General features: G+C 36.3%; 1 protein-coding gene across 11 annotated transcripts in view; it reads left to right on the forward strand.

Moving 5' to 3' along the window:
- The window catches only part of LOC143236023 (solute carrier organic anion transporter family member 74D-like), a 94,265-nt gene that overhangs the window by 57,320 nt on the left and 10,703 nt on the right, over window positions 1–26,242 (forward strand). For 9 of the 11 annotated variants that reach the window (XM_076474234.1, XM_076474235.1, XM_076474236.1 and 6 more), the window contains exons 2-7: window positions 5,346–6,385; window positions 11,832–11,921; window positions 13,796–14,062; window positions 17,883–18,047; window positions 21,879–22,068; window positions 24,504–24,657. In XM_076474234.1, coding sequence (XP_076330349.1) covers window positions 5,404–6,385; window positions 11,832–11,921; window positions 13,796–14,062; window positions 17,883–18,047; window positions 21,879–22,068; window positions 24,504–24,657 — 1,848 coding nt within the window. In that variant the 5' untranslated portion in view covers window positions 5,346–5,403. The remainder of the gene's footprint in view (window positions 1–5,345; window positions 6,386–11,831; window positions 11,922–13,795; window positions 14,063–17,882; window positions 18,048–21,878; window positions 22,069–24,503; window positions 24,658–26,242) is intronic. The other 2 variants (XM_076474243.1, XM_076474244.1) reach the window with 1 other exon arrangement.

Here is a 26,242-nt window from a genome sequence, read left to right on the forward strand (position 1 = left end):
TACACCAGACTTGATAGAAATATATTCGCCATTAAATTTTCGGAGGCCCGGGATGGCCAAGCGTGTTAAGGCGTGTGACTCGTAATCTGAGGGTCGCGGGTTCGCATCCTCGTCGTGCCAAACATGCTCGCCCTTTCAGCCGTGGGGGCGTTATAATGTTACTGTCAATCCCACTATTCTTTGGTAAAAGAGTAGCCCAAGAGTTGGCGGTGGGTGGTAATAACTAGCCTTCCCTCTAGTCTTACACTGCTAAATTAGGGACGGCTAGCACAGATAGCCCTCGAGTAGCTTTGTGCGAAATTCAAAAACAAACAAACAAAATTTTCGAAAGGACGTCTGCTTTTATTACACTAACACAAAAAAAATCAAAACAACTTGAGGCTTATGTTCACAAGTTTGCGATATGACCTCACACTAACGGAAAATGTCTTAATCTGAATGCACACTTGTGACAAACGAGTTTTTAACAGTCAAGTTAATTTGATTTTTTTCCTTTTATAGGTTTGTTTGTTTTTGAATTTCGCCAACTCTTGGGCTATTCTTTTACCAACGAATAGTGGGATTGACCGTCAAATTATAACGCTCCCACGGCCAGCATGTTTGGTGCGACGCGGATTCGAAGCCTCGACCCTCATTTTACGAGTCGAACACCTCAACCCACCTGGTCATGCCTTTCATGGGTGTTGCTCCAGTTACTTAAGGTGTTAATTATAAGTCATGGCTTCTTGCGTAATTGAAACCATTGGTGAGAGGTTTCAGCGTTCTGACCTTTTTCGAACGTATCCCTTTCTGTTTCATATTTATACGTTTACAGCCTGAAACAAACTCTTACTCTCAACAATATACATTACTGTTTTGACTGATGTTGTTTACTGTTCAGCGCAAAACTTTACAATGGACTATATGTGCTGTTCCTAGCGTAGACATCGAACACCAGTGTTTAGTGTTATAAGTTCTTGGAATTATCAAAGAATCACTGGAGGGGTACTTTTAGACTGAAATACCCTTAAACTGATTCCCGATCATCCGAGTACCTACCTCACTTCTGTAGTAATAGATCAAAAACCCAGATTTTGTCCTTAGTGAGTCTGTTAGGCGTAATAATATTGATGTTGTCTCTAGTGAGTCTCTTAGGCCTAACAACACTGATGTTGACCCTAGTGAGTCTGTCAGGCTTTATAACACTGACGTTGTGGTCAGTGAGTCTGTTAGGCTTAGAAACGCCAATGATGTCTCTACTGAACCTACTTGCTCTAATCTTGCTTCTGTCTTTGCGTTTTTTTTTTTGTTTTGTTTTTTATATTATGAAGCGATTATTCACTATATCTTTATAAACCAAATGCAATAGGCACATTTATTGTACTAAAGGCAAGAATATCCAGGTGGTTAGAACACTCGACTCGCACACAGCTAGTCTCGGGTTCTGATTTTCGTTCCACCAAACATGCTAACCATTTTAGCCGTGGGGGCATTATAAAGTTATGATCAATACCACTATTCGCTGTTAAGAGAATAGACCAAGAGTTGACGGTGGGTGGTGATGACTAGTTGCCTTCCCTATAATATTTCACTGGTAAATTATGGACGGTTAACTCTGGTAGTTTTTCGTGAACTTTCAAACAAACTCAACCAGACTAAAGCTAAGTTTATGACAAGCAACCTTTAGCGAACTAACCACAGAGGCTGGCAGCGTTGTTAACACAGCAGCTTTCATTTTTCTAAAAATTCATTTGTTTCATGTTATTGCAAGCAGGTATTCGCAGGTTGGGAATAAATAACAAAGAAAACCACAGAATTAAAATCTAAGAAAGTAGTAGTCCGGTTCTCTCTCTCTCTCTTTTTTCTCGTTTATATACATACACTGTTTTAAATTTCTAAAAAAAAAGTTATTTTTGTCGGGAATAACCTAATCAGCTATTTGCTTCCTATAAATCGACTTTACCTAAAATACTCTTAAACGTATCCTTGCTCATCCGATTACGGCCCGACATATCCAGGTGGTTAAGGCATTCGATTCGTAATTCGGAAGGTCGCGGGTTCGAATCCCAGGTATACCAAACATCTTCGCCCTTTCAGCCGTGGGAGCGTTATAAAGTGATGGTCAATCCCACTATTCGTTGGTAAAAGAGTATCCCAAGAGTTGTCAGAGGGTGTTGATGACTAGCTATCTTCCTTCTAGTCTTACACTGCAAAATTAGGGACGGCTAGCGCAGATAGCCCTGGTGTAGCTTTGCGCGAAATTCAAACCAAACCAAACCACCCTTCTAATTGTTAAATCCTGTTGCAACACGTTTGCCATTGGATGGCTTCAATTCTCACTCCGAGTCTTCGTCCACAGGAAAGCAACCTACTGACAGAAACAACTTTTACTTTATTACTATTTATTCTTACTAGAAATTTCGTAAACATATATTTATTTGTCATATGTATTTTTATTCGCTTTTATTTTGTTGTTTTAACACTAGGTACCCCAAACAAAAATGATTATTTTAATAACATTAATTTTCCTGCTTCTGCTACTAATTAGTTTTAATACAAAAGCTATGAGTAAATTATTAAAATAACTTTTAATTTCTATCCCTTTTTCTGTAGCTTATAGACTTTGGACCCAAACTATTGACGTTTTCTTAAATGAAACTCGGGACTACTTTTGACTACTTTTTTATTTTACAACATTCATAGATAAATAACTGTTTATATTTTGTAAGTAGTCCTCTTGTATTTAGTTTATCGTAGGTAGACGAAAAAATATAATACAATAAGCTGTATAAATGTTGATTAAAGACAAAAATTTGTTTATTGTAAGTTAATTAGCTTTGGTTTGTTTTGAATTTTGCGCAAAGCTACACAAAGGCTATCTAAACTAGGGACTGCTAGCGCAGACTAATAAGTCTACAGGGAAGGCAGCTAGCTAGTCATCGCCACCCACCGCTAACTCTTGGGCTACTCTTTTACCAACGAATAGTGTGATTGTTTGTAACTTATAACGTTCCTACGGCTGAAAGGGCGAACATGTTTGCCTTAACCACCTGGTCATGCCAGACCCAAGTTAATTAGGACACCTGCCATACAATAGATTTGGATTTCCGGACAGATAAAAACGGCTAATCAGCAAAACCTCACCACTTACCATGCATTATAGTGTACTGAATGCCGTTGCTATAACTCACCCACGGCTTAAAGTGCTGAGAACGTTTTGCAGTAACGCACGGATTCGAACCTGGCCTGCTAGTTCCTAAATCCCTAGACCTAACAAGGAGCTAAGTCACACCCTCCAAACACGTCGAAGGACATGTATCCCACTTCATAGTTCAGAGGGAATCATGAAAGTTTGTAACGTAAAATACAGGGTTCGACTTCTGATGTTAGTACAGCACAAAGACTTTAGTACTTCAAAGCTGCTTAAAATTCGCTTTATTAACGAATATTTATGCCAAGACTGTCCGTTTGTTTGAAATTAAGCAAAAAGATACACAATGGGCTATCAGTGCACCACAGGTATCGACACCCAGTCTCTAGCGTGATAAAACCGCTGACTTACTTCTGTGCCACTAGGGAGCATTATGCCAAGAAAAGCAATAACATGAACGACATAAATAAATGGAATGTGTCATGGCCCGGCATGGCCAGGTGGGTTAAGGCGTGCGACTGGTAATCCGAGGGTCGCGGGAGTGAATCCCGGTCGTACCAAACATGCTCGCCCCTTTTAGCTGTGGGGGCGTTATAATGTAACGGCCAATCCCACCATTCGTTGGTAAAAGAGTAGCCCAAGAGTTGGCGGTGGGTGGTGATGACTAGCTGCCTTCCCTTTAATCTTACACTGCTAAATTATGGATGGCTAGCGCAGATAGTCCTCGAGTAATTTTGCGCGAAATTCAAAAACAAACAAATAAACGTGGTGTCATAAACAAGAAGAAAAAATCGTAAAAACAGTTTTCAGTGTACGTTTCACTAACGTACGACAATTACTGGTATAAGATTAAAAAACAGGGATAGGGACTGTTAATAATCTATAATGCGAAGCCACGTAATCACATGTATATGTTTACATTATGAGACAGTTCGTCCTTTGGTTTAAGTTGTTTACTAATAGGGCACAATAGAAGACGTTTTTAGTTGTGGAACCAAAAACACCTAACTTTAATATTCCAATATTCACTCCATTGTATTTACAATTTTTTTACCAGAAAATATATTTTTAAAACCTTAATAATAAAAAGAGGAACGCTATAATCTAGTATTCCTGAAGGACGCGCACGTGACTTAAATAATCATACACACAATTGTTGCACGGTGTCTGCTACGAAGTATTTTTGGGTTAATATTTACCGCAATGTGTGAGTATGCATGTTTTTATTATAGCAAAGCTACATCAGGCTATCTGTTGTGTCCACCGAGGGGAATCGAACCCCTGATTTTAGCGTTGTGAATCCAAAGATTTACCGCTGTCCTAGCAGGGAACAGTATATATATATATATTGTGTTTTATTGCTAAATCTTCAAGCGAGAGTTACATTGCTGTTGTATTTTTTTAGTAATGAACATTAATGTTTAAACAAGTTCAGTAAATAACTGATACTGAAACGTTTTTATTATTGGTTTTTACAAACAGGTTTCGATAACAGTTGTGTATCCGTCTTCGGTTTATGTTTCTTTCTAACATTCTTTTAAAACCGTTATTCAAAATTTGAGTTGTTTAAACCCTCTGATCGAAAAGTTAAACGAAACGGTTTACAGGTGTGTGTGTGATTTTTATTATTATAAAAACCGGAAGAAGAATCTTCTCTAGAGATTCCCACATTTCTTGCACTTGGCAGTAACGACTTTTAACTAACAATTTTAATATATAGTTCTCCCCCCACACACAATTTCTTAGATATTCTAAAAATAACGTTTGTTTATTTTTTGAATTTTCGCGCAATTCTACATGAGGGCTATTTGCACTAGCCATTCCTAATTTAGCAGTTTAAGACTAGAAGGAAGGCAGCTAATCATCATTACCCAACGCCAACTTTTGGGCTACCAACGAATAGTGAGATTGACCGTCACATTGTAACGCTCCCACGGCTGAAAGGGCGGGCATGTTTGGTGTGACAGGGATTCGAAATCCGGGACCCTCGGATTACGAGTCGAATGCCTTAACCACCTGGCCATGCCGGGCCTGCAAGAAAGGAAAATTTGTCACAGATTATAAATGATTTTATTATCAGAATAGGAAATAGTTTTTGACAAATAGACTGTTAAAAGTTTAATGATAGGTGTCTAGTTGTATAATTGTTGTTTTGCTTCGAAGAATTAGGGATGTTTACCTGTTAATTTATTCTAATCCTGTCGATTTCTTATAGGGACCTAGCCATATGTGGGAAAGTTATACAGAGATGACTGTTTCTTTTAGCCAGCAGTATGTATAGAAATACGTCAAGAAGCATCGACGACGAGAGTATGATCCCAATGAATCCCAATGGAAATGAGTCTAAAGCCGCCATTTTGTTTAACAATCATAAAGCGTCGAACGGCAATGAGAACAACAGGAAACCCCTAGCGGTCGTTAACGAAAACGCTTTTGTTCCTAACGAACGGTACGCAGACAACATCGCAACGCCCTACTGTGGATTAGGTTCTTTCAGACCGAAGTGGCTACAGACTTTAGCAAACAAGAAGACGTTTTTGGCGATATTTTGTCTCACTAGCATACTGCAGGGTATGTACTCCACGTACTTTGTGAGTGTGTTAACTACAATTGAAAAACTCTATCGTGTAGAGAGTAAAACAACAGGAATCATCTTGTCGGCCACAGAAATTGGACAAATAGGGGGCGCATTCTTTTTAACTTATTATGGTGGCCACGGTCATCGTCCGAGGTGGATAGCATTCGGAACGTTACTATTCGCCACAGCATGTCTGTTCTGTTCGACTCCACACTTCCTTTTTAGAGTCGATTATCTTCCTGATACTGACCAGGATAGGTCCGATAATATGACTTACCAAACCTTATATGAGCTGCGTGCTGACCTATGCCACGGCGGCCTAGTGGCCTCTCGTGGAGATTCCAGAATCCAGACCGATGCCTGGGAGTCAGTGATTGACTCCGGTAAGGAAAACACCACGTTACTGTCACAAGGTCAGAACGCCATTTGGAGGCGAGATTCAATGACTAATAGATCTTTCAATTACGTACCGACACCCGAATCTTATTGGTATGACAACATTTCGGAGAGCAGCTTTCCCGATGTGCCGAGCAGTTCGAGCCAGACAACAGGATTTGTTCTTGCTATATTTTTTATCAGCCTTCTATTCATCGGAATCGGAGCAACTGCTGTTTACACTCTTGGTATTCCTTATATCGATGATAACGTAGCCACGCGGGACTCTCCGATGTATTTCGGTAAGTAACGCAGAACTTCGTTTCCTGAATCTTAAAACGAGACATAGTATATCTTATCCCTTTTCGTAATATATTTATAAGGATACATGTACTGTGTTCATGTAGTGAGTTTAGGTTATATTTAAATAAAGCTGCCAAAATGCAAGTGGGTAAGCACTGACAAGTATAAACCTCGGGTCACATTCAACTGTACTGTTATATTTGTTAAGCTCGAGGTGGTGACCCTAACTAAGCCTATCAACCTGTGCTGTTTCAATCGTGAAGCAGGAGGTGGTGTCCATAAAAAAAAAACTTATAGAACTGTGCTGCTATAGTCGTGGAGATGGAAATACTGTCCCTTTGAAGCCTATTAAGTTGCGCTGGTATAGTTTTGTAAAGCTGAAAGCGGTGCTCCTGTGAGGCCTATTAAACTGTGTTGCCATAGTTCTGAAGCTGGAAGCGATGACCATATGAAGCCTATGAAATTGCGCTGCTTTAGTTGTGAAGTTGGAAGTGGTGTTCCTATGAAGCCTGTTAAATTGTTCTGCCATAGTTGAGAAGCTGAAAGCGATGTTTATGTGATGCTTATTAAGCTATGTTGCCATAGTTCTGAAGCTGATAGCGTGTCCCTGTGAAGCTTATTAAATTGCGCTGCTATAGTTGTGACTCTGAAAGTGGTGCTTCTGGTGATCTAAATTTATAAGCTTCATGGTGGGGCAGTAACATTAAGAGCGGAAACAGATCTGTCGGTGATAACGAATCATTACGCTAAAATGAAAATTGAGCGTCCCAGGTTGAAAGTACCCCCTACCCCATATCTAACGTGAATGGTAAACATGTAAACGGATTCTCTTAAGTTGTGTCGTCTTCTATTCTTATTGTGCCCCCGGCAATGGGGTGCTTTGGAATACTGTCGCTACCATAAAGACTTTGGAATATACGACTGTTTGTTTGTTTGAAGTTAAGCACAGAGCTACGTAAAGGGGTATGAGTGCTTTGGTCACCACGGATATCGAAACCCGGTTTTTTAACATTCAGCTTTTCCTCTTTTGCCCACGCACCAAAACCAAATTCTTGAGCTTTTCCTAAACTATCTGATTTGCCCAAACGCACTTCAAAACTCAAACTATCTTGACTGCACCAAAACCAAACTTCTTGACTTCAATACATTGTTTTAATCTCTAAACTATCTGATACACATGCACCAAAACCAAACTTCTTGACTTCAATACATTGTTTTAATCTCTAAACTATCTGATACACATGCACCAAAACCAAACTTCTTGACTTCAATACATTGTTTTAATCTCTAAACTATCTGATACACATGCACCAAAACCAAACTTCTTGACTTCAATACATTGTTTTAATCTCTAAACTATCTGATAGTCATGCACTTCAAAGAGTTAGTTAATTTCGCCCCTTGACAGCTTCCAAAATATTCGGTTCGTGCTGTGTTGAAACTTCGCATTAAAAACTGCTATTTGGTAACTCGATATTATTATTTAATCTGATGGGAGAACTGTGTTATGTAATCTAAGTTATATTGAAACTATGTTACAGATTGTAGCTTATCTTTAATAAATAATGGCTAAAAATGTATTTAAAATAGGGAACGTACATTTAATATATATATATTATTTTTGTTTTATAGTTAATATAAGAAACAAATGCTGGCAAAGAATTTCTTTCTTTCTTTCCCCAAACAATTTACTGGTTGGTCAGAAATATAAAAGCTTGAAATGAGCATGTGTGTAAGGTATATACATCTCCATATGTTTGATCTAAACATTTATTATTATTTTCTTTACTCTGAAGAATTTGATATGCTTTAAATAAATAGATAACCCCGACACTGATACGTGTAGTGTGATACCAGTCGTCAAGTCATATGATAACCATACCAAAAGTACAAACTTAAGTTGGACAAAGTTTGCAAAATAGAACAGAAAAAACGTAAATTTAAAAACATTAAATAACTACCAATGCTAATTTTACCCTTCGAGCCAAGAAATAAGAAACTATTGGTGTCTAATAACCGAATCATCCTGTAAGAAATTGCAAAATTATTCAAGAAAACGCAACGTGAGACATACAGTACTGTTCTAGGTTAATAATATAGTTAAATAAATAAATAAAAACATGATCGGGTGTTGAGCCTTGGTGTCAGTATTTTATTTCTCGTTAGGCTAAAGTCTTTTATGGCCCGGCATGGCCTAGCGCGTTAAAGCGTGCGCTTCGTAGTCTGAGGGTCGCGGGTTCGCGCCCGAGTCGCGCCAAACATGCTCGCCCTCCCAACCGTGGGGGCATTATAATGTGACAGTCAATCCCACTATTCGTTGGTAAACCGCCCAAGAGTTGGCGGTGGGTGGTGATGACTAGCTGCCTTCCCTCTAGTCTTACACTGCTAAATTAGGGACGGCTAGCACAGATAGCCCTCGAGTAGCTTTGTGCAAAATTCCAAAAACAAAGTGTTTTATAACAGAAGAGCTTAGAAGACGTTCAGTAAACATTAAAACAAAACATAAACCCGATGAAATTTAGTTTCCGTCCAATCAACTAAATTTCATCATGAATGTTCTGCGTAAGCAACTTATTAAGGAAAATATGAACATATTAAACCTATCTAATGGAGCTCATTTTTATAATAAAGTAAAATAGATAACAATGACACCTAGTGGTGGCAAATTTATAAAATCCAAGGTCGTTGTGAAGTAATGTATAAAATTGACCACAGATAACGAACAGTGCACGCAGAATAATGACGGAATTTTATAATTAGTATAAGAATTAGCTTTTGGCGTCCACTGAAAAAAGAATATTGATATTAGAGATGCCACCTGGTTATAGAGAAAGGAAATATTTTTCATCTACATAACGACTATTTTCAAACTAGGAAGCATGTGATAAATGCTGATTGAATGTGATCTGAGTCCGGTCTCCTGTGACAGATGACCACAAATTATCCAAAGTCTCTTCCCAGACAACCCCAGAATGGGTTTACCAATGTCCTTAATTCCGAGAGACCAGGCATAGCCTGGTGGTTAAGGCACTCGGCTCGTAATCTAAGGGTCGCGGGTTCGAATCCCTGTCCCACCACACATGCTCGCCCCTTTCAGCCGTGAGAGCGTTATAATGTAACAGTCAATTCCATTATTCATTGGTAAAAGAGTAGCCCAAGAGTTGGCGATGGGTGATGATGACTAGCTGCCTTCCATCTAGTCTTACACTGGTAAATTAGGGACGGCTAGCGAAGATAGCCCTCGTGTAGCTTTGCGTTAAATTCAAAATAAACGAAACCAAACTTTCTATCTCGTATGATTCCTTGTCACGTTTCATGCTTTCCACTTATATTTCAGGCTCATTTATAATTTCATCGGCAAAACTGCCAGGACAAACGGTTAAAGTGGAACTCCACTGAATAAACACGGAAGCTTATAATTTGTGTGCAAGTTTACAAACACGTCACTGAGATGCAGACGACATCTTTTGATTAAGTTCACGAAAATAAGAACCGAAACAAACTTAAACTACAAGAGCAAATTTCTCAAACTTTATTTACTTAATTCGAAGTGATTCAAAACCAGAAAGATATTGAACCTCCCTTATTTCGAAAGGAACTGGTACACACAACTCTATAAACATACAGATGTGTACTGTGTGGCAATCCAAGTTATCCTAAATTTTTTGACCACTTTATCAGTTGAATAGAACGATAACTGCGTAGCATAAACAGTTGCGGTTTTGCGAGACTAAAGGAGACTGAAATTCAAATTTGTTCATGGACAGAGCGCCCGTTAGCAGACGTTGGCAAGGGCACCATTCGTGGTTTGAAGGCTCTCCAGAGGTAAATCAGGCTCCTTCCACGGGCCGGAAAGGATTTTCGAAACACTTTGTTTCTTTTTTAATTTCGCGCAAAACTACACCTGCGCTAGCCGTCCCTAATTTAGTTGCATAAAGATAGGAGAAAAGCAGCTAGTTATCACCACCCACCGTTAACTCTTGGGGCGCTATTTTACCAATGAATAGTGGGATTGACCGTGACCTTATAACGCCCCCACCGCTGTAAAGGCAAGCATGTTTGGTACGACGGAGACTCGAACCCGCAACCCCCTCAGATTACGAGTCGAGTGCCTTAACCACCTGGTCATACCGGGCCGTGGCTTGAAGGATCTCTAGAGGTCAATAACTCTCCTTCCACGTGCTGGCAAGAATATTCGAAGAAAGCCTATATAAAAATATACATCACATTTCCCTCTTAAACGTTTTTATTCAAAATATGGGCCAGCTAGGGTTAACATTCACTGGAAACAATTATATTATGAAAAACTGTAGAAACAGATCTAAGGTAGAGAAGAAAATTGTTCGTATTTTCAGGTCAAATAGAGGGCGTAATGCACGATAAATAGTAATAGTTATAAATAGTAGTAGTTATTATCTACTGCAGATTGTTCTTTTAGAAATGTTCTGATATTACGAAAGTTTGACAACACCGACTTTTATCTCTATTATGTTTTCTTTTTTCTTATTTTCCGTCAAGGATATTTCACTTCTCAAAGATCATAAAATATAAAAAAGCGTAACAGTAATTTATACTATCTTCACCTACGTCACAACATTTAAATGTGAGCGACAAGATAAAAAATTAATAGAAAGTGGGTTGTTTGTACAACTTGTTTCTAACTTTCGATAGTTAGAAGAAGAGAATTTATACAAGTTCTAGGTTTGGTTTGTGCCAAATCACGACCTTGTGTGAGCAAATACGACCAACCGTGGAGTCAGTTTTTGGTTATAACCATTCATGCAAGCATTCAAAACGTTCGCCAAGTAATTTTGAAAGATGAAAATAATATTCAAAATCCATCCTCTCTCTCTCTTTATTTTTCTGAAGGAATTAGTTTGAGCAATTTGAATTGTAGACTAGCTGTGTACGCCATTAAATGTTCTCGAAACCTGTCCTTGCGTGTATATTCTGATAAGTAATAACCTGAAATGTCTCATGTTGTTGGAAGGTATTGGTTGTGGTTCTATTATGGCTGCATTCCTGTTTTGCCTTACACGTGTTGTTGAATGTATTTGTTTTTAGAATAGCTCGCTACGATTTCGAGACCGTCAAAAACCTAGAAAACTGTTGCAGTTAACATGTTAATTGAAACAAGCCTAACAATTGTAAAAAAAATATTAACGTTTCTTTAGAAATAAACCCTGTAATTTCTTTAAAGTAAGCACTGCATCCAGAAACAAACATACTTCATTTTGTAAAACTTTGCAGTCCAGGAATAACAACAACACACGAGTTTGGAGTCAGTATTTGATACAAATGACGTGACGTTTTACAGCATTCCGCAGTTCTATCGAATATAAAACAACATTGACAGTCAATAGAAGTATATTCGAAAGACTTAATTTATGACTGAAAATGGAAAGATGAAAAAAATAATTTACATTTGTTTTTTTATCTTTTCAGCTATTACTATTGGTGTCAGAATATTTGGACCTGTATTTGGTTTTCTGTTGGGATCATTTTGTATTGGAATATACGTAAAATTTCCCTTTGGTAAGTTCTGTAATTATATTATCCATTACCAGTAGTTAACTTTGTATATGATGTTGCTCTGTTTGTTTCCAACTTAATACACGGTTAAGTTAAATACGGAATTTAAACAGACGGACATATATTTTAACAATATAGTTTCTTGGATTATTTTAATAGCATTTTGACTTTCCAGGTAGAAAACTGTCAGTGGTTTCAATGTGTAAAGATTTTTTAAAGACCTTTTTATTCACATTAAGAAACAGACTAGCGAATAGTGTGCGCGAATGAGTGTATCCGAGGATCTATGGTTCCTGTCACGTTCCTGAGCAAAAAAAAAATTCACATTCTGTACTTAAGGGTCGTAAGCGCTTTATAAGAGTGATGGCTATTTTTTTCTAACAGTTTCTTATTTGGCGATTAATGTTTTTAATTAGCTTCCTTTCTCTCTAGTCTCGCCCTTCAGTATCTCAGTACCCCCCGCTTGTACAGCGGTACGCCTACGGATTTACAACGCTAAAATCGGGGGTTCGATTCCCCTCGGTGGACTCAACAGATAGCCCGATGTGGCTTTGCTATAAGAAAAACACGCAAACACACAGTATCTCAGAAGTTGTTGTTTTTTTAAATTTCGCACAAAGCTACTTGAGGGCTATCTGTGCTAACCGTCCCTAATTTAGCAGTGTAAGACTAGAGGAAAGGCAGATAGTCATCACCACCAACCGCCAACTCTTGGGCTACTCTTACCAACGAATAGTGGGATTGACCGTCACATTATAACGCCCCCACGGTTGAAAGGGCGAGCATGTTTAGCGCGACGGGGATGCGAACCCGCGACCCTCAGATTACGAGTCGCACGCCTTAACACGCTTGGCCATGCGCCGGGCCTTCTAGAGGAAAGGCAGATAGCCATCACCACCAACCGCCAACTCTTGGGCTACTCTTACCAACGAATAGTGGGATTGACCGTCACATTATAACGCCCCCACGGTTGAAAGGGCGAGCATGTTTAGCGCGACGGGGATGCGAACCCGCGACCCTCAGATTACGAGTCGCACGCCTTAACACGCTTGGCCATGCGCCGGGCCTTCTCAGAAGTAAATAAAAAGACTTATGACGCAAAAACCGGACTTTTACACCTGTAGCGGGCACAGCATAGATAGCCTATTATGTAGCTTTGTGTTTAACAACAGAGAAACAAAACTGTTGAATATAGTATGAAGCTACTCCTGGGATACTTGTGCTAGCTGTTCCTAATAAAGAAGTGATTAGTTATAGAGAAGGTAGAATATTCTCTATGTTCGCCAACTCCCAGAATATTCGAGTCGAGTAGTGAGATTTATTGCCATATTATTATGCTCCCACGGCTGAAAGAGCGAGCGTGGTTGGTGACGGTATTCGAACTTGTAACCCTCAGAGTGCCTCTCGAGCGCACTCTTTTCACTAGGCCATGTCCTATCGCAGGGAAAATACTGAAATTACTTGTATCACATATAAAATGTGTACATATGTGCAGCAGAATAACGTAATAGAAATAAAAACCTTAATTTGAGAAATGTATCTCAGGACGTCTGATATGGGTATTAACACTTTTACCAAATTAAAGCAGAGATCAACGTTTCAACCTTTTTAAGTCATCTTCAGTTTAACAGGTTTATTGAAGAAGTTTTGAGCAAACAGTTTTTGTCAAGTCTAGCTGATAGGCTTAGCCAAGGTTTGACAAAGAATGTTTTGTAAAACTTCTTGCAATACATGATTTATTTTTAATTACTTAAATGATTTTTTTCGTCTTTATTATTGAAATTTTATATGTATTCATATGTGTTTATTTTATATGTGTTTGAATATTTAGTAACATAGATATAAAATAATTTAGACACTTTTTTTTTTACTTGAAGAAACTGCCAAACATCTGACTCCAGATGATCCACAATGGGTTGGTGCCTGGTGGTTAGGTCTATGTATGGTTGGTGCCACCTTATTTCTAACAGTTATCCCAATGGCATCTTTCCCTCGCAAACTTTCCCAGTCTATCTCTTCTCCCCAACGCCAGGTGGCGCACGTACATCTGAATGGTCAGATGAAAGGAAAGACGTGTAACAACAACCAACAGGAAAAAGCGTTGCTCGGTAAACACAACTGGAAGAAAACCAACACCTCGAAGTGTAAGTCATACAGAAATATTGTAAAGATTTGTTACCCTTATTACGAAATGTAATTAATCTTAACCCTCATTTTACCAGTTTGTTGATGAGGGAAAAATATTGTCATTTTAAGTAGATCATCTCTTCTAGTGAGCGAAAGGTAAGTCCGAGGGATTATAACGTTATAAACTGGAATTCGATACCGCGGTGAGTAGAGCACATTGTGTAGCTTTGTGCTTATGTGCAAATAAACAAATATAGAATGTGTGAGATTGGCCTTTTTTAATGTAAACTACATAACTGACTATCTGCATTCTATACACTTGGGAAATGTGTGTGTGTTTTATCATAGCAAAGCCACATCGAGCTATCCGCTGAGTCACCGAAGGGAATTGAACCTCTGATTTCAGCGTCGTAAATCCATAGACTTACCGCTGTACCAGCGGGGAACACACTAAGGGAATAGAGCCCTCAATTTTAAAGTGTAAGCCCGTAAATTTACCTCTAACCAAGCGAATGAGGAATAATATGTTAGTGGGTTTAATTTCAATATATTTTTGAGTTTTGTTTACGTTTTATATCTGGTAAATATTTTATTAGAGACCCTGTAATTAGCAAGTACTTAATTTATCAAATTGTATTTAAAAACGGTAAACTAACTTATCCTCAATTCTATGATTAATGTAAAAAAGAAATACTTAAATATTTTCGAACTAAATAACTATGCTTCGTTATTGTCAATACCATTTATAACTTAAACTACACTGCAGTTTTAAACTATGCTAGAGTATTGTCCTGAGAGAAGGTTTCGATATGAATAGAGCCAAGTTTGGCCTATTGGCCAGCATGCTATGACTATGAATCCGAGAGTTCAGGGTTAGTTGCTGCAGAAATATACTTCTCTTTGCTTCTGGGCTATTCTTTTACCAACAAATAGTGGGATTGATCGTAACATTATAACGCCCCCACGGCTCAAAGAGCGAACATGTTTGATGGAACGGTGACTCGAACCCTGGACCCTAATATTACGAGCCTTATCCACTTGGCCATGCCTTTTGGGAGATATTAATGTTTTGATTACTTTTACGATGCGAATTTAACAGACAAGTGTTATAATAAAAATGTACGTGTGTTGAGGGGTGGGTGAGTCAAGGCTGGTGGAAGTCAATTCAGACTACGCTTACGCAGTAGATGCCAAGATATATTGAAGATCTGGGAAAAACGTAAACATATCAGTGTGATAATGAATAATTCAAAACAAACAAACAAAATGTTTTCAATGGTTGTTTATCAAATTAATCTGTTGATCTGTTTATAGTGAGTATTAGCTCGGAGCAAAACTTTATTTGGGAGATGAAATATACGGGAAGAGGATGGGGTGGCTGCTGATTCCTTCTTTCCGTCTGTGTAATTGATAAATATACAAATATATCTTAACTTTTACAAAGAAATGTCAAGTTTATTTAAATGTAAATATAGTATAGAAGAATAAATTACTTTAAAGGAGAATTATTTCACAAAAAAGACATTGAAATACTTTCCATGAGAATATTGCAATGGAAGAGAAAAATTAAATGGATATAAGTGAGAGGATGTGATCTGGTTGCGTGGAAACAACATAAATTAGATTACCACGAAATGCATTTATCTAGGTTTCAGTAATATGGACCATTTACTGAACACAAAATCATCTAGCTAGGAGTGTTTCTGACATTAACAGAGTAAATTAACCATATAAGAAACATAATATTACTTGTAGTAAATCACAAGCTACAAATGATGGACATATATGTGATCAAGAATTCATAGAAGATTTGAATTTCCTGAAGATCGAACCTTACGTGAAAGAGCTGCTCGAGGAATTATAAAGCCAATTATTAAACCCAATAAAACATTCGGTCTTGATCTGTTTAAAGTATAAAATAAAAATTTTAAAACAATATTCAATAACCTATTTCACATAATTTAACTATTGTTAAAGGCGTATGTAAAGCTTGTGTTCCAAAAGGAAAGCGTCAATTTAAAAACAGAAGTTAAAATAAATTGCATAAATTTGCTATTATAATCCAGAAAGAAGTTTCAGTGGTATACAAAACACAGTTATTTTATAAGAAAATAATATACTTTTTTACATCAGCAGGACGAATATGCAAAACCTAAGCCAATTAGATATAAATTTAAAAAAAGGTTTTTTGTAACGAACTGATGACCAATGAGAATCGGAGTTAAAGGAAACGAGACAATTCAAATATCACAATAATTACACGAACTATTTTTAACAGTTGTAGATATTTTAGTAAATACACTTGGACTGCTCCAATTAAAGTTAAAACAGAGAAAAAATAAAAAAAGATTTATTTGTTTTACATTAGATGAATATAAAGATTACTTTTTAGATCAGAAAGAAATGTATAAAACTATAAGTCTAATGAGTTTGTTTGTTTGTTTTGTGAATTTGTTTGTTTGTTTTTGAATTTCGCACAAAGCTACTTGAGGGCTATCTGTGCTAGCCGTCCCTAATTTACCAGTGTAAGACTAGAGGGAAGGCAGCTAGTCATCATCACCCACCGCCAACTCTTGGGCTGCTCTTTTACCAACAAATAGTGTTAAACCGTCACATAATAACATCCCCACGGCTGAAAGGGCGAGCATGTTTGGCGCGACGGGGATGCGAACCCGCGACCTTCAGATTACGAGGTCGCACGCCTTAACACGCTTGGCCATGCCGGGCCCGGTCTAGTGAGAAGCTCAAAGAATGAAACATTTTATTGAAGTTAATAAGAAAATATTAAGCCTGAGTTATGACAGAAGTTACATATATATATATATGGAAGAGACACTATACAAGATCCATAATATTTTCATTTTGGGTTTATAATAAATTATTTAAATAAAGAGAAGCATAAAAAATGTTCAACGTTATTGATCAATTTAATATTGAAACTACCAGTCTGTGTGAAATAAATTCGTGTGATAAATGCTCTGTCTGAAGTCTAAAAAAAACAACAACAACCTCAGTTTGACGATAAATTTGTTGACGTACTAACGGACGAGGGCGAATTCCAAATATTTGTACCCAATCGATTTGTTAAAGAAAACAAACTGAGAAAGATGTTGGGCAAATTAATGAAATAATGTGGAAACAATAAAAAAACTCGTGTAACTGAACTTAAGATGTAATATTTTAGATATATTTGAGTTGTGTGTTAAATGGATCTCTATGTCTAATCTTTTGTATTTTTTAAATATTCTTGATGTTATCGCATCTAGTTTGATATCTCAGATGAGAAGGCAAACTGGGGTGGGGCAACCGAGATGTATTTTTAGGGATTTCAAATTTTATCTTCAGTATTATAGTAGAATACATACATATATATGAGTTTTAGCGTTTCCTTGAAAGAATGAAACCAGGTTTTCGGTTTCCACTTTAGTACAAAAAGAAATCTAGAATGGTGCTATTTAGGTAGATAGAAACCTTTTATTTACATAATGTATAAAATTCACTAATAAAGATGACTGTTGGAAATTTTAACCACAATGTGAATACCAATATTTCTTTATAAAGACAACTGTTGGTAATTTTAACCACAATGTGAATACTGACATTTTCCATTATATTATGAAATTTTATTTTATTTTATTTTTTAAACAACAAAATAACACGTTATTCTGATACAAACAAACAAGAAACTAATTGTCGGATCTTTCGGAATGTCATCGAGTTGAGAGTTTCTGTATTTTTCAACACACTAAACCCTAAATTCAATAGCTCACATTTTCTTGCATATATCAAAATAACTTTAGCAGGTTTCTGGTTTATCTATTTATTTACTATTTACAGCTTTTCCTCAGGCGATGAGACGGTTACTTCAAAATGAAGTCTTGCTGTGTAGGACAGCCAGTAGTGTGCTTCACATCATGCCTGTAGCAGGATTGTACACGTTTTTACCAAAATACTTGGAAACTCAATTTCAGTTGAACCCTACCAAAGCCAATATAATCTCAGGTGAGACGTTCTATTCAGCATCTTGTTATATTTCGATAGATATGGAACTAGATTTAAATTTTCATTGATGGAATTTTCGCTATACAGGTTAAGGTTTACATAGTAACATACACTCTCGACACCAGAAGTTAAATGAACTTTATCAAACGTGAATCGCCAGCAGTAGAGATTGTAATGTAACTGTTAAAATAATATTTTTGAAGAAAGGAAATAAGAGAAATACTAGCAGAGGTGTATCGTCAATAATAGAGGTTCTTATGTAACCGACATAAAAATATTTTGGGAAAAAGGAGATGTATCGTCGTCAATAAGAGAGGAGACCGACGTGGCCAGGTGGTGAAGGTACTCGACTCGTAATCTGAGGGTCGTGGGTTCAAATCCCCGTTGCACCAAACATTCCTGCCCTTTCAGCCTTGGGGGCGGTATAATGTGACGGTCAGTCCCACTATTCTTTGGTAAAAGAGTATCCCAACAGTTGGCGGTGAGTAATGATGACTAGCTGCATTACATCCTGTCTTACACTGCTAAATTAGGGATGGCTAGCGCAGATAGTTCTCGTGTAGCTTTGCGCGAAATTAAAACAAACAAACAAACAATCGTCAGTCTGTAAAAGCAAGTGCTCTAGTTGCAGTTAATGTCGAGTTGATGTTAACACACGTGCACTCTTGGTACAAAATGATAAAATAATATAACCTGCACTCTTGAAATAGTGTTAATAATTGCTTAATTTCTACGAAAGGGGGCCGACTGGAAGGGTTACTTATTTTAATACAGTAGTGTGTCGTCAGTCAGTCAGTAGACACTAATATGACGTCACACAAGGAACGCTTAACGTTGAAATTTGTACTGTTCAAACGTAAGTAAAATGTGCTCACGCCAGGAATCACGAGAAGAATTATGCACTCTCTAGGCTACAACACAGCACGACATACGAACTTAAAAAGTAAGAAATGAAAATATTTGTTACTCTTAATTTCGGTTTTATTTACTTTCTGGCATCATTCGGAATTACATTTAGTATTTCACATATTTTCTTATTAAGATCAAAGTTGCACCACGGACTATCTTTGTTCTGCCCACTGCAGTGATCGAACCTTGCCGTTAAAAACGTTCAAACGTAACGCCGAGCCCACGTCCTCATATTTCTTAACCTACATAACATATAGGTCCGGCATGGCCAAGCGTGTTAAGGTGTGCGACTAGTAATCCGAGGGTCGCGGGTTCGCATCCCATTAGCGCCAAACATGCTCGCCCTTTCAGCTGTGGAGGCGTTATAATGTGACGGTCAATCCCACTATTCGTTGGTAAAAGAGTAGCCCAAGCGTTGGCGGTGGGTGGTGATGACTAGCTGCCTTCCCTCTAGTCTTACACTGCTAAATTAGGGACGGCTAGCACAGATAGTTCTCGAGTAGCATTGTTCGAAATTCCAAAACAAACAAAAAACAAAGAAACATAACATATTTACCTAAACTATTTTCTAACTTGTTTATGTTACGTGAAACGACAAAGAATAAAATAAAAACTGCTGGTTTCAGTAAATCTGTGGTATATTTTCATTTCTATAACACTGACTGTATTCCAATCATGGCAGTTATTTAGATTGCATATCTTTCAAGGCCCCGAAGGATATCTGGAGTCTGAAAAACTACCCGGAATGCTCAGAAACGTTTCTCTTCATCCTAATTACGAAACGCTAAAACGACCCTTATAAAAGTCTTTCCAATCCAGTGTTTAATAAAGTTTGTTTTGAATTTCGCGCAAAGCTACACGAGGGTTATCTCCATCACCGTCATCACCATCCACCGTCAACTCTTTTACTGACGAATAGTGGGATTGACTGTTACATTGTAACGTCCCCGCGGCTGAAAAAACGAGTATGTTTGGTGTGTTGGATATTTAAGAAATGGCACAAGGATCGAGTGTTGGCATTTTCACAGTTTTGTACCATCTTGAGCAAATTAGAAAAATGAAAAAGCAGGTTCCACATAAACTCAATGAAAATCAGAAAAAATGTCGTTTTCAGCTGTACTCTATGCTGATTTTGCGCAAAAAAAGTTACCCATTTCTTGATCGAAGTGTCATCTGTGAGGAAAGGTGGATTCTTTATGACAATTAAAACGATCTGCAGAATGGCTCAACCGTGACGAGGTTCCAAATCGTTTCCCAAAGCCAGAGTTGCACCAACAGAAGATTATGGTCAGTATATGGTGGTCTGTGACCGGTATTATCCATTACAACTTGCTCAACCAGGACCAGAATATCACTGTGTAGGCTCACTGTTAAGAATTAAAAGAAATTCATAAAACGTTGAGTGAAAAAATGCTAACACTAGTCAATCAAAGAGCACCAATCATGCTTCATAATAATGATCGATCACAATTTGCTCAAATGACGCTCCAGAAGCTCAACAAATTATAAAACATTGCGTCATCCTCCTTACTCCCCAAACCTGTCGCCCACCGACTATCACTTTTTCGTGCATTACGACAACTTTTTACAGGACAAAAGATTCAACAACAGAACAGCAACAGAGAATGGCTTTAGGGAATTTTAGATTTCCAGGACTTCAGAGTTTTATCGTCATGGCATAAATAATCTTGTTTCTCGTTGGCAAAAGTGTGTAGATTCACTAGGTTCCTATGTTGATTAATAAAATTGCTTTTGAAGTTTTTAATTTCTTATTACAGTTAAGATTTTAAATCCATTGTTATTCTACGAACAGCCTAATGTCAGCAGTTTTTTTCATTTTCTTACATACACAACTCCCACTCCAATGACACAGTGGTGTGTCTGCGGACTTACAAAGATATAAATCGGGTTTCAGTACCCGATAGATAGCTCATTGTGCAGTTTTGTGCCTAACTACAAACAATCTTATTTTTGACAGAAACTTAAAGTTTTATTTTGGCAAAAAAGACTTCACATCAAGAAGAGTAAAAAGTCTTAGACTAATGTAAATATCGAAGTCAATAAAGGTAAATGGCAGTATTTTCTTTAAAAATTAACTGGCAACAATCAGTAATTCTTAGAGGCTGTACTGTAGAATAGCACGCGGTTTGTTTGTTTTTTAATTTCGTGCAAAGCTACACGAGGGTTATCTGCGCTAGTCGTCCCTAATTTAGCAGTGTAAAACTAGAGAAAAGGTAGTTAATCATCACCACCCACCGCCAACTCTTGGGCTACTCTTTTACCAACGAATAGTGGGATTGACCAAAACATTATAATACCCCCACGGCTGTTTGGTGCGATAGGGATTCAAACCCGCGACCCTGGAATTACGAGTCGAGTACCTTATCCATCAAGCCATGCCGGGCCCTCTTTATTAATTATAATGTTCTGTGTAAATATAAAAATTATAATTACTGTAATTATGCAACTATTGAATTTAAATAAATAAAGAGAAATACGAACGGAATTTTGTCGTTTTTTCTAGAAAGGAACTTTTTTTTTTATCCTACAGGCAGGATTTGATGAACTTGGAAGAATTTGCCCAATAGATTTATTAAGCCATCAATTTTGAATCTTCTGATAGAATACTAGTATTAACTACTCGATTATACGTACTTTCTCATGCACTTTGGGGTTGATTACTTTATTACTTATAATTGACTGCTGGATTACATGTATCTTCTAATTGATATTAGCATTGATTATCCGAATGAAAGAATCTTCTAACGCTATGTTGATATTAATTACTGATAAGCTTAAACTAAGGCAGTAATTAAAAACAACGAATTATTCCTATGTTGAATATATTTTGGTATAAAAAATGGTTTTATGACTGGGTTATAGATGTTTATATAACTAATGTAATATTATATCCTTCTTCAGGGATGGCTGGGATCCTAGTGATGGGTGTGGGGATCTTCTTTAGTGGAACGTTAATGAGGAGATTCAAGCCAAGAGCTCGGATTGTGGCTACATGGATTACCTTAGCGACATTTGCTTACTGCCTGGGAATGGTTATTTTAATGTGGATAGGATGTCCTGTAAACATCAAAGTAGGCTTAGATGATACTCGGTAAGAGAGTGTACGTCTACGATTAAATTCCTTTCTGTTCTTAAGATAAGTAATTGGCTTCTACTAGCGTAAGTAAAACCAAAACATAACCCCATCCTTGAAGATTTATTTTCTATGATTAGTTTATTAAAACTACCTTAGATTTAACGAAAACGTGAAAATAAATACCCAAATATTCGATACCTGGAAAAAAAAAAGTCAGATATTATTGCTATAAAGCAACAACCACAAGAAATAAACAAAATCAAACAAATAAATAGGTAACCAGTAAATGAATATCATCTGATCTCACATGCTTGGCAAACAATGAAGCCAAGGCCTCCAATCATTGAAGGCATAGATTGAAAACCTGAAGTCCCGGTAAAAGGAAAAAAAGGAAAACAAACAACTGAGGTTAACTTTACTAATACTCATATCGTATAAACCAGAAAAAGCAGTTGACATTTAATAAAACTAAAATAATTTTAAATATTTCACATCATAGAAACCTGAAACTATTTCACACATACTACATTAAGAGAACAAACGTCGAAAAAATAATTAGAATACTGAAATTGAATTTAATCTTGTATTACTATAAGAAGGTATTTGAATCTTCAATGAAAGTAATCGCTAAGCAAACAGTTACACGGTGAAGTTTAGTTTATATGTATTGGTTTGGTATTAATACACAAAAAAAATACATTTTTGGTAGAGCGCTTGTGTCAAACAATTTCACTTATTCTATGTATATGAATAATGATTTTTGTTGAGTGAAAAATATTATATCTACTATCACGCAATGTGCTAGACATTCCAAATTATTCGAAAGGCAGACGTAAAAGCTAATTAAGCCTTTTTGCTTTGTTTTGTTTATTTTTAGTGGATGTGTCTTTAAGAAGGGCACGTCTCAAGATTTACAGTTTGATATTTTTTTAACTGGAGTCCCAAATTATTGCTGCTTTGTAGAATAGCATGTGTTACACAACATTAAAATAAAACAGACGTAATACAAATTCTTTATTCTACTAATCTTTGAAATGTCACAAAGTGGCACAAGTTTTCTAATGTGAAAAATAATATTTATTGTTATATATTTTATTTTGAATTAAATTCTTAAGATTTGATTAATGAGGTTTTAAGCGTTTCATAATAAAAACTCACCAGGTGGAAAGAACTGCGCTCGAGAACACAAGGTTTTGGCCATGTGCCAAGAATGTGCAGTCTTTCGAAATTGTAATGGCTGAGAAGTATAGATGACCCTTCACGAGAAAGGTCATATATAAAGTTTATATTTTGTCAAATTTTGTACACACACATATATATATTTGAAATGGGATGTGAACAAACTATGTCGTTAAAATATCTGTAAATAAAGAAACATGAATGTATCGCATATTAAAAAAGTTTATAGGCTCAATTATAACACTGTGCAAAAATAATAATATCATAAAACTTTATCGATATTTCAGATTCGTAATTACAGTTTTCGAACACACAGAAGTTTTAGCTGTTCCAAAGTTATGGTTGTTCAATAATGCGGCTTGATTTGGTTTGTTAGTGTTCTAGAAATGTAAAATTTGCGTATCCCGAATTTTGCTGTCATATATTTCTACTGCAAACACATTTTTTAGCCGCGGCATATCGGCTCACAGAAGGGCTCTAGTTCTTGCTGTTCGTTTTTTTTTTTCTAGTACAAACATTTAGCTTATAGATCCGCCATGTCTTGACCGAGTTTATATCTAGTAATAATTTTGGACTCAGGAAGTTATATCCTTTTGATCGATGTATTTGATTACGACTAAGGTTTCATATATTAATTAACTCTAATTCCGTCTAAAAAAACTTCAGAGTGACGGTAGGCTTGTAGAGATCCCGATAAGTAATAAGACTGAATCAGGTAATGCTAATAAAAAAAAAGGGGAAAAAAGGTATGGTTGATTAATTTGCTCCAGTTCTGCCTAAAAGAATTTTATGTACCGCAGATAGTCATGATTTCCTCTTGTTCTGGCTTCACTGTCGTGACTGAGATTATTGTAGTGTGAAAGTTTATGATATTATATACCTTCGTGCATAAGTACATATATTATTTCTAAGTGAAATATTTATTATATTTAAAGACATACGTATTCAATATTAAAATATATTGGACGTTAAACCTATCGAAATATTCTGTTATAGCAATAAATTAGCCAAAATTACCTCATTTTCTTTTTTGAAAGAATGTATATATGATGTGGAAAAGATTGGTTAAATATCTTCAGTTCTACTAACTGATACATTTTAATACATTATCCTGTTTAAAACCTCCGGATTTAATTTATCGTAGTATAATGGTTTTCTACAAATTATTTGCTTTTAATTTCTTTCTCTCTCTCTCTTTTTATGTGTATGTGTGTGTGTGAGTGAAGTAATAACCATCGCTCTGAATTTGGTTCATTTTAAAATTATTTCAGTTCTAACATGGCGTCATCTGTTGACAATATTTGCAACCATACTTGCAATTGTCGACCTGGTTTGTACTCTCCTGTTTGCGGCAGTGACGGGGTAACATACTTATCTCCCTGCCTAGCTGGCTGCACTGAAGTGTCTGCTGACGACAGTACAGAGGTAAGCTGTGTGAACAACACGTATGTATCTGTATGAAGTCTGTAACAATTAACAATAATTAAGGCGATGCACTTTCTGATGACACAACATTTAAAACAAGACTTTCGTAAGTTTTGTGTTTTGTAAATATTGAAATGACCCCACTGGCGACAAATACGCGATTCTGGTGACTTCACTCAGTAGAAGAACGTGTTAAAAGCTACAAGAAATGAAACATAAAATTCAAGTTTTATCGGTAAGAAAATGTTTAGTTTGTTCACTTTATAAACATTGGCTTCGTTATAAGCGATTTTGTATTTTAAAACATGTTCGAATCCATGCGATACCAAAAGAATATTCACCCCACCTTAATCTGTATTTGCGTTATGAGAGTAACAAACAATCATTTAACATTGTTAGTGGGTGGTAGGGTTCTCGCGAGTGCTTCCTACCTGCTTAATACTCAAAATTAGAGACAGCGGAGTTTAATATAGTGATCAAAGCAACAAAGCCCTAATAGCTTTGTAATTACTACAGAACGCAAACAGTTTTTTTCTTCTTCTCAGAAATAATTACCCGATTAACTTTGGTTTGTTTCATTGTTGTTATTTCACAAAATAAGTTATTTTCTGTAGACTAGGTTCATGAATTTTATTTCTAGTTACATATTTAAAGCCGACATATGTTAAATAATATATATATATATACAGATATACACTTAAAGACGTTTTTGATATCTTGTTGTCATAGCTTCCACCTACTATCATTCAACAATATGTGCTGAAATTATTATATTCATTACTACTTGAAATTCTTTTGGCTTAAGCCTATTCTTGTTATGAAGAAAATTATACGTCACTTTTGTCATTGTTTTATAGCTTACTAAAGAACAAAAATAAAAGCAAGAGAGTAAAAAAAACTAAATCCTCCAAAATAACCTTTATTATTTTCACTATGTTTTTTGTAATATTCACGATTAATAAACTATATTATATGTTTATTATACGCTAATCAATAAACGTATTACTACTCTGAGTTTAGCGCTATCTTTTGTTCTTTTTTGGGGGACATCAATAAATATTTGAATATATATATATGTAGTCCCATTTTGCACATGTTTCTAACAGATGTAATTCGTTACTTCGATGTATTACTGAAGAAACGAAATGTTTTCATCGAATTTTAGGTTATAATAAATGCGCAAAACATTCATAAAATTGTTATCACAAGATGTATTTCGCTGTTATTTGTTGTTTACTGTTTACATCAATGAAAATTTATTCCATTTATTTATCTAAAGGGTAACCACTCCTAAAGATTTTTCTTTTCGTAAAATTATTAACGAAGACAGAAAAAAAATAGTTTTATCAGAAAAAACTGAAAAAGATTATAGTATTTATGGAACAACCATGGTTTTCACACATCGCAGACGGGTCAACAGTTTACTTGTTTTTCGTGCAAAGCGTTTTTTGTTTGTCATTTATGAAAAAAAACCTTGAGATTGAATGGAATCGATTGGTTATTATATTTCCGATTTTTGCTTACGATACTTGATGTGTTGAGTGAAGATGAAATAATTATTGATGATAATTTGTTAGATCTTTCA

Source organism: Tachypleus tridentatus, chromosome 13 (genome assembly GCF_004210375.1).
Source record: "Tachypleus tridentatus isolate NWPU-2018 chromosome 13, ASM421037v1, whole genome shotgun sequence".
Lineage (NCBI taxonomy): Eukaryota > Metazoa > Arthropoda > Merostomata > Xiphosura > Limulidae > Tachypleus > Tachypleus tridentatus.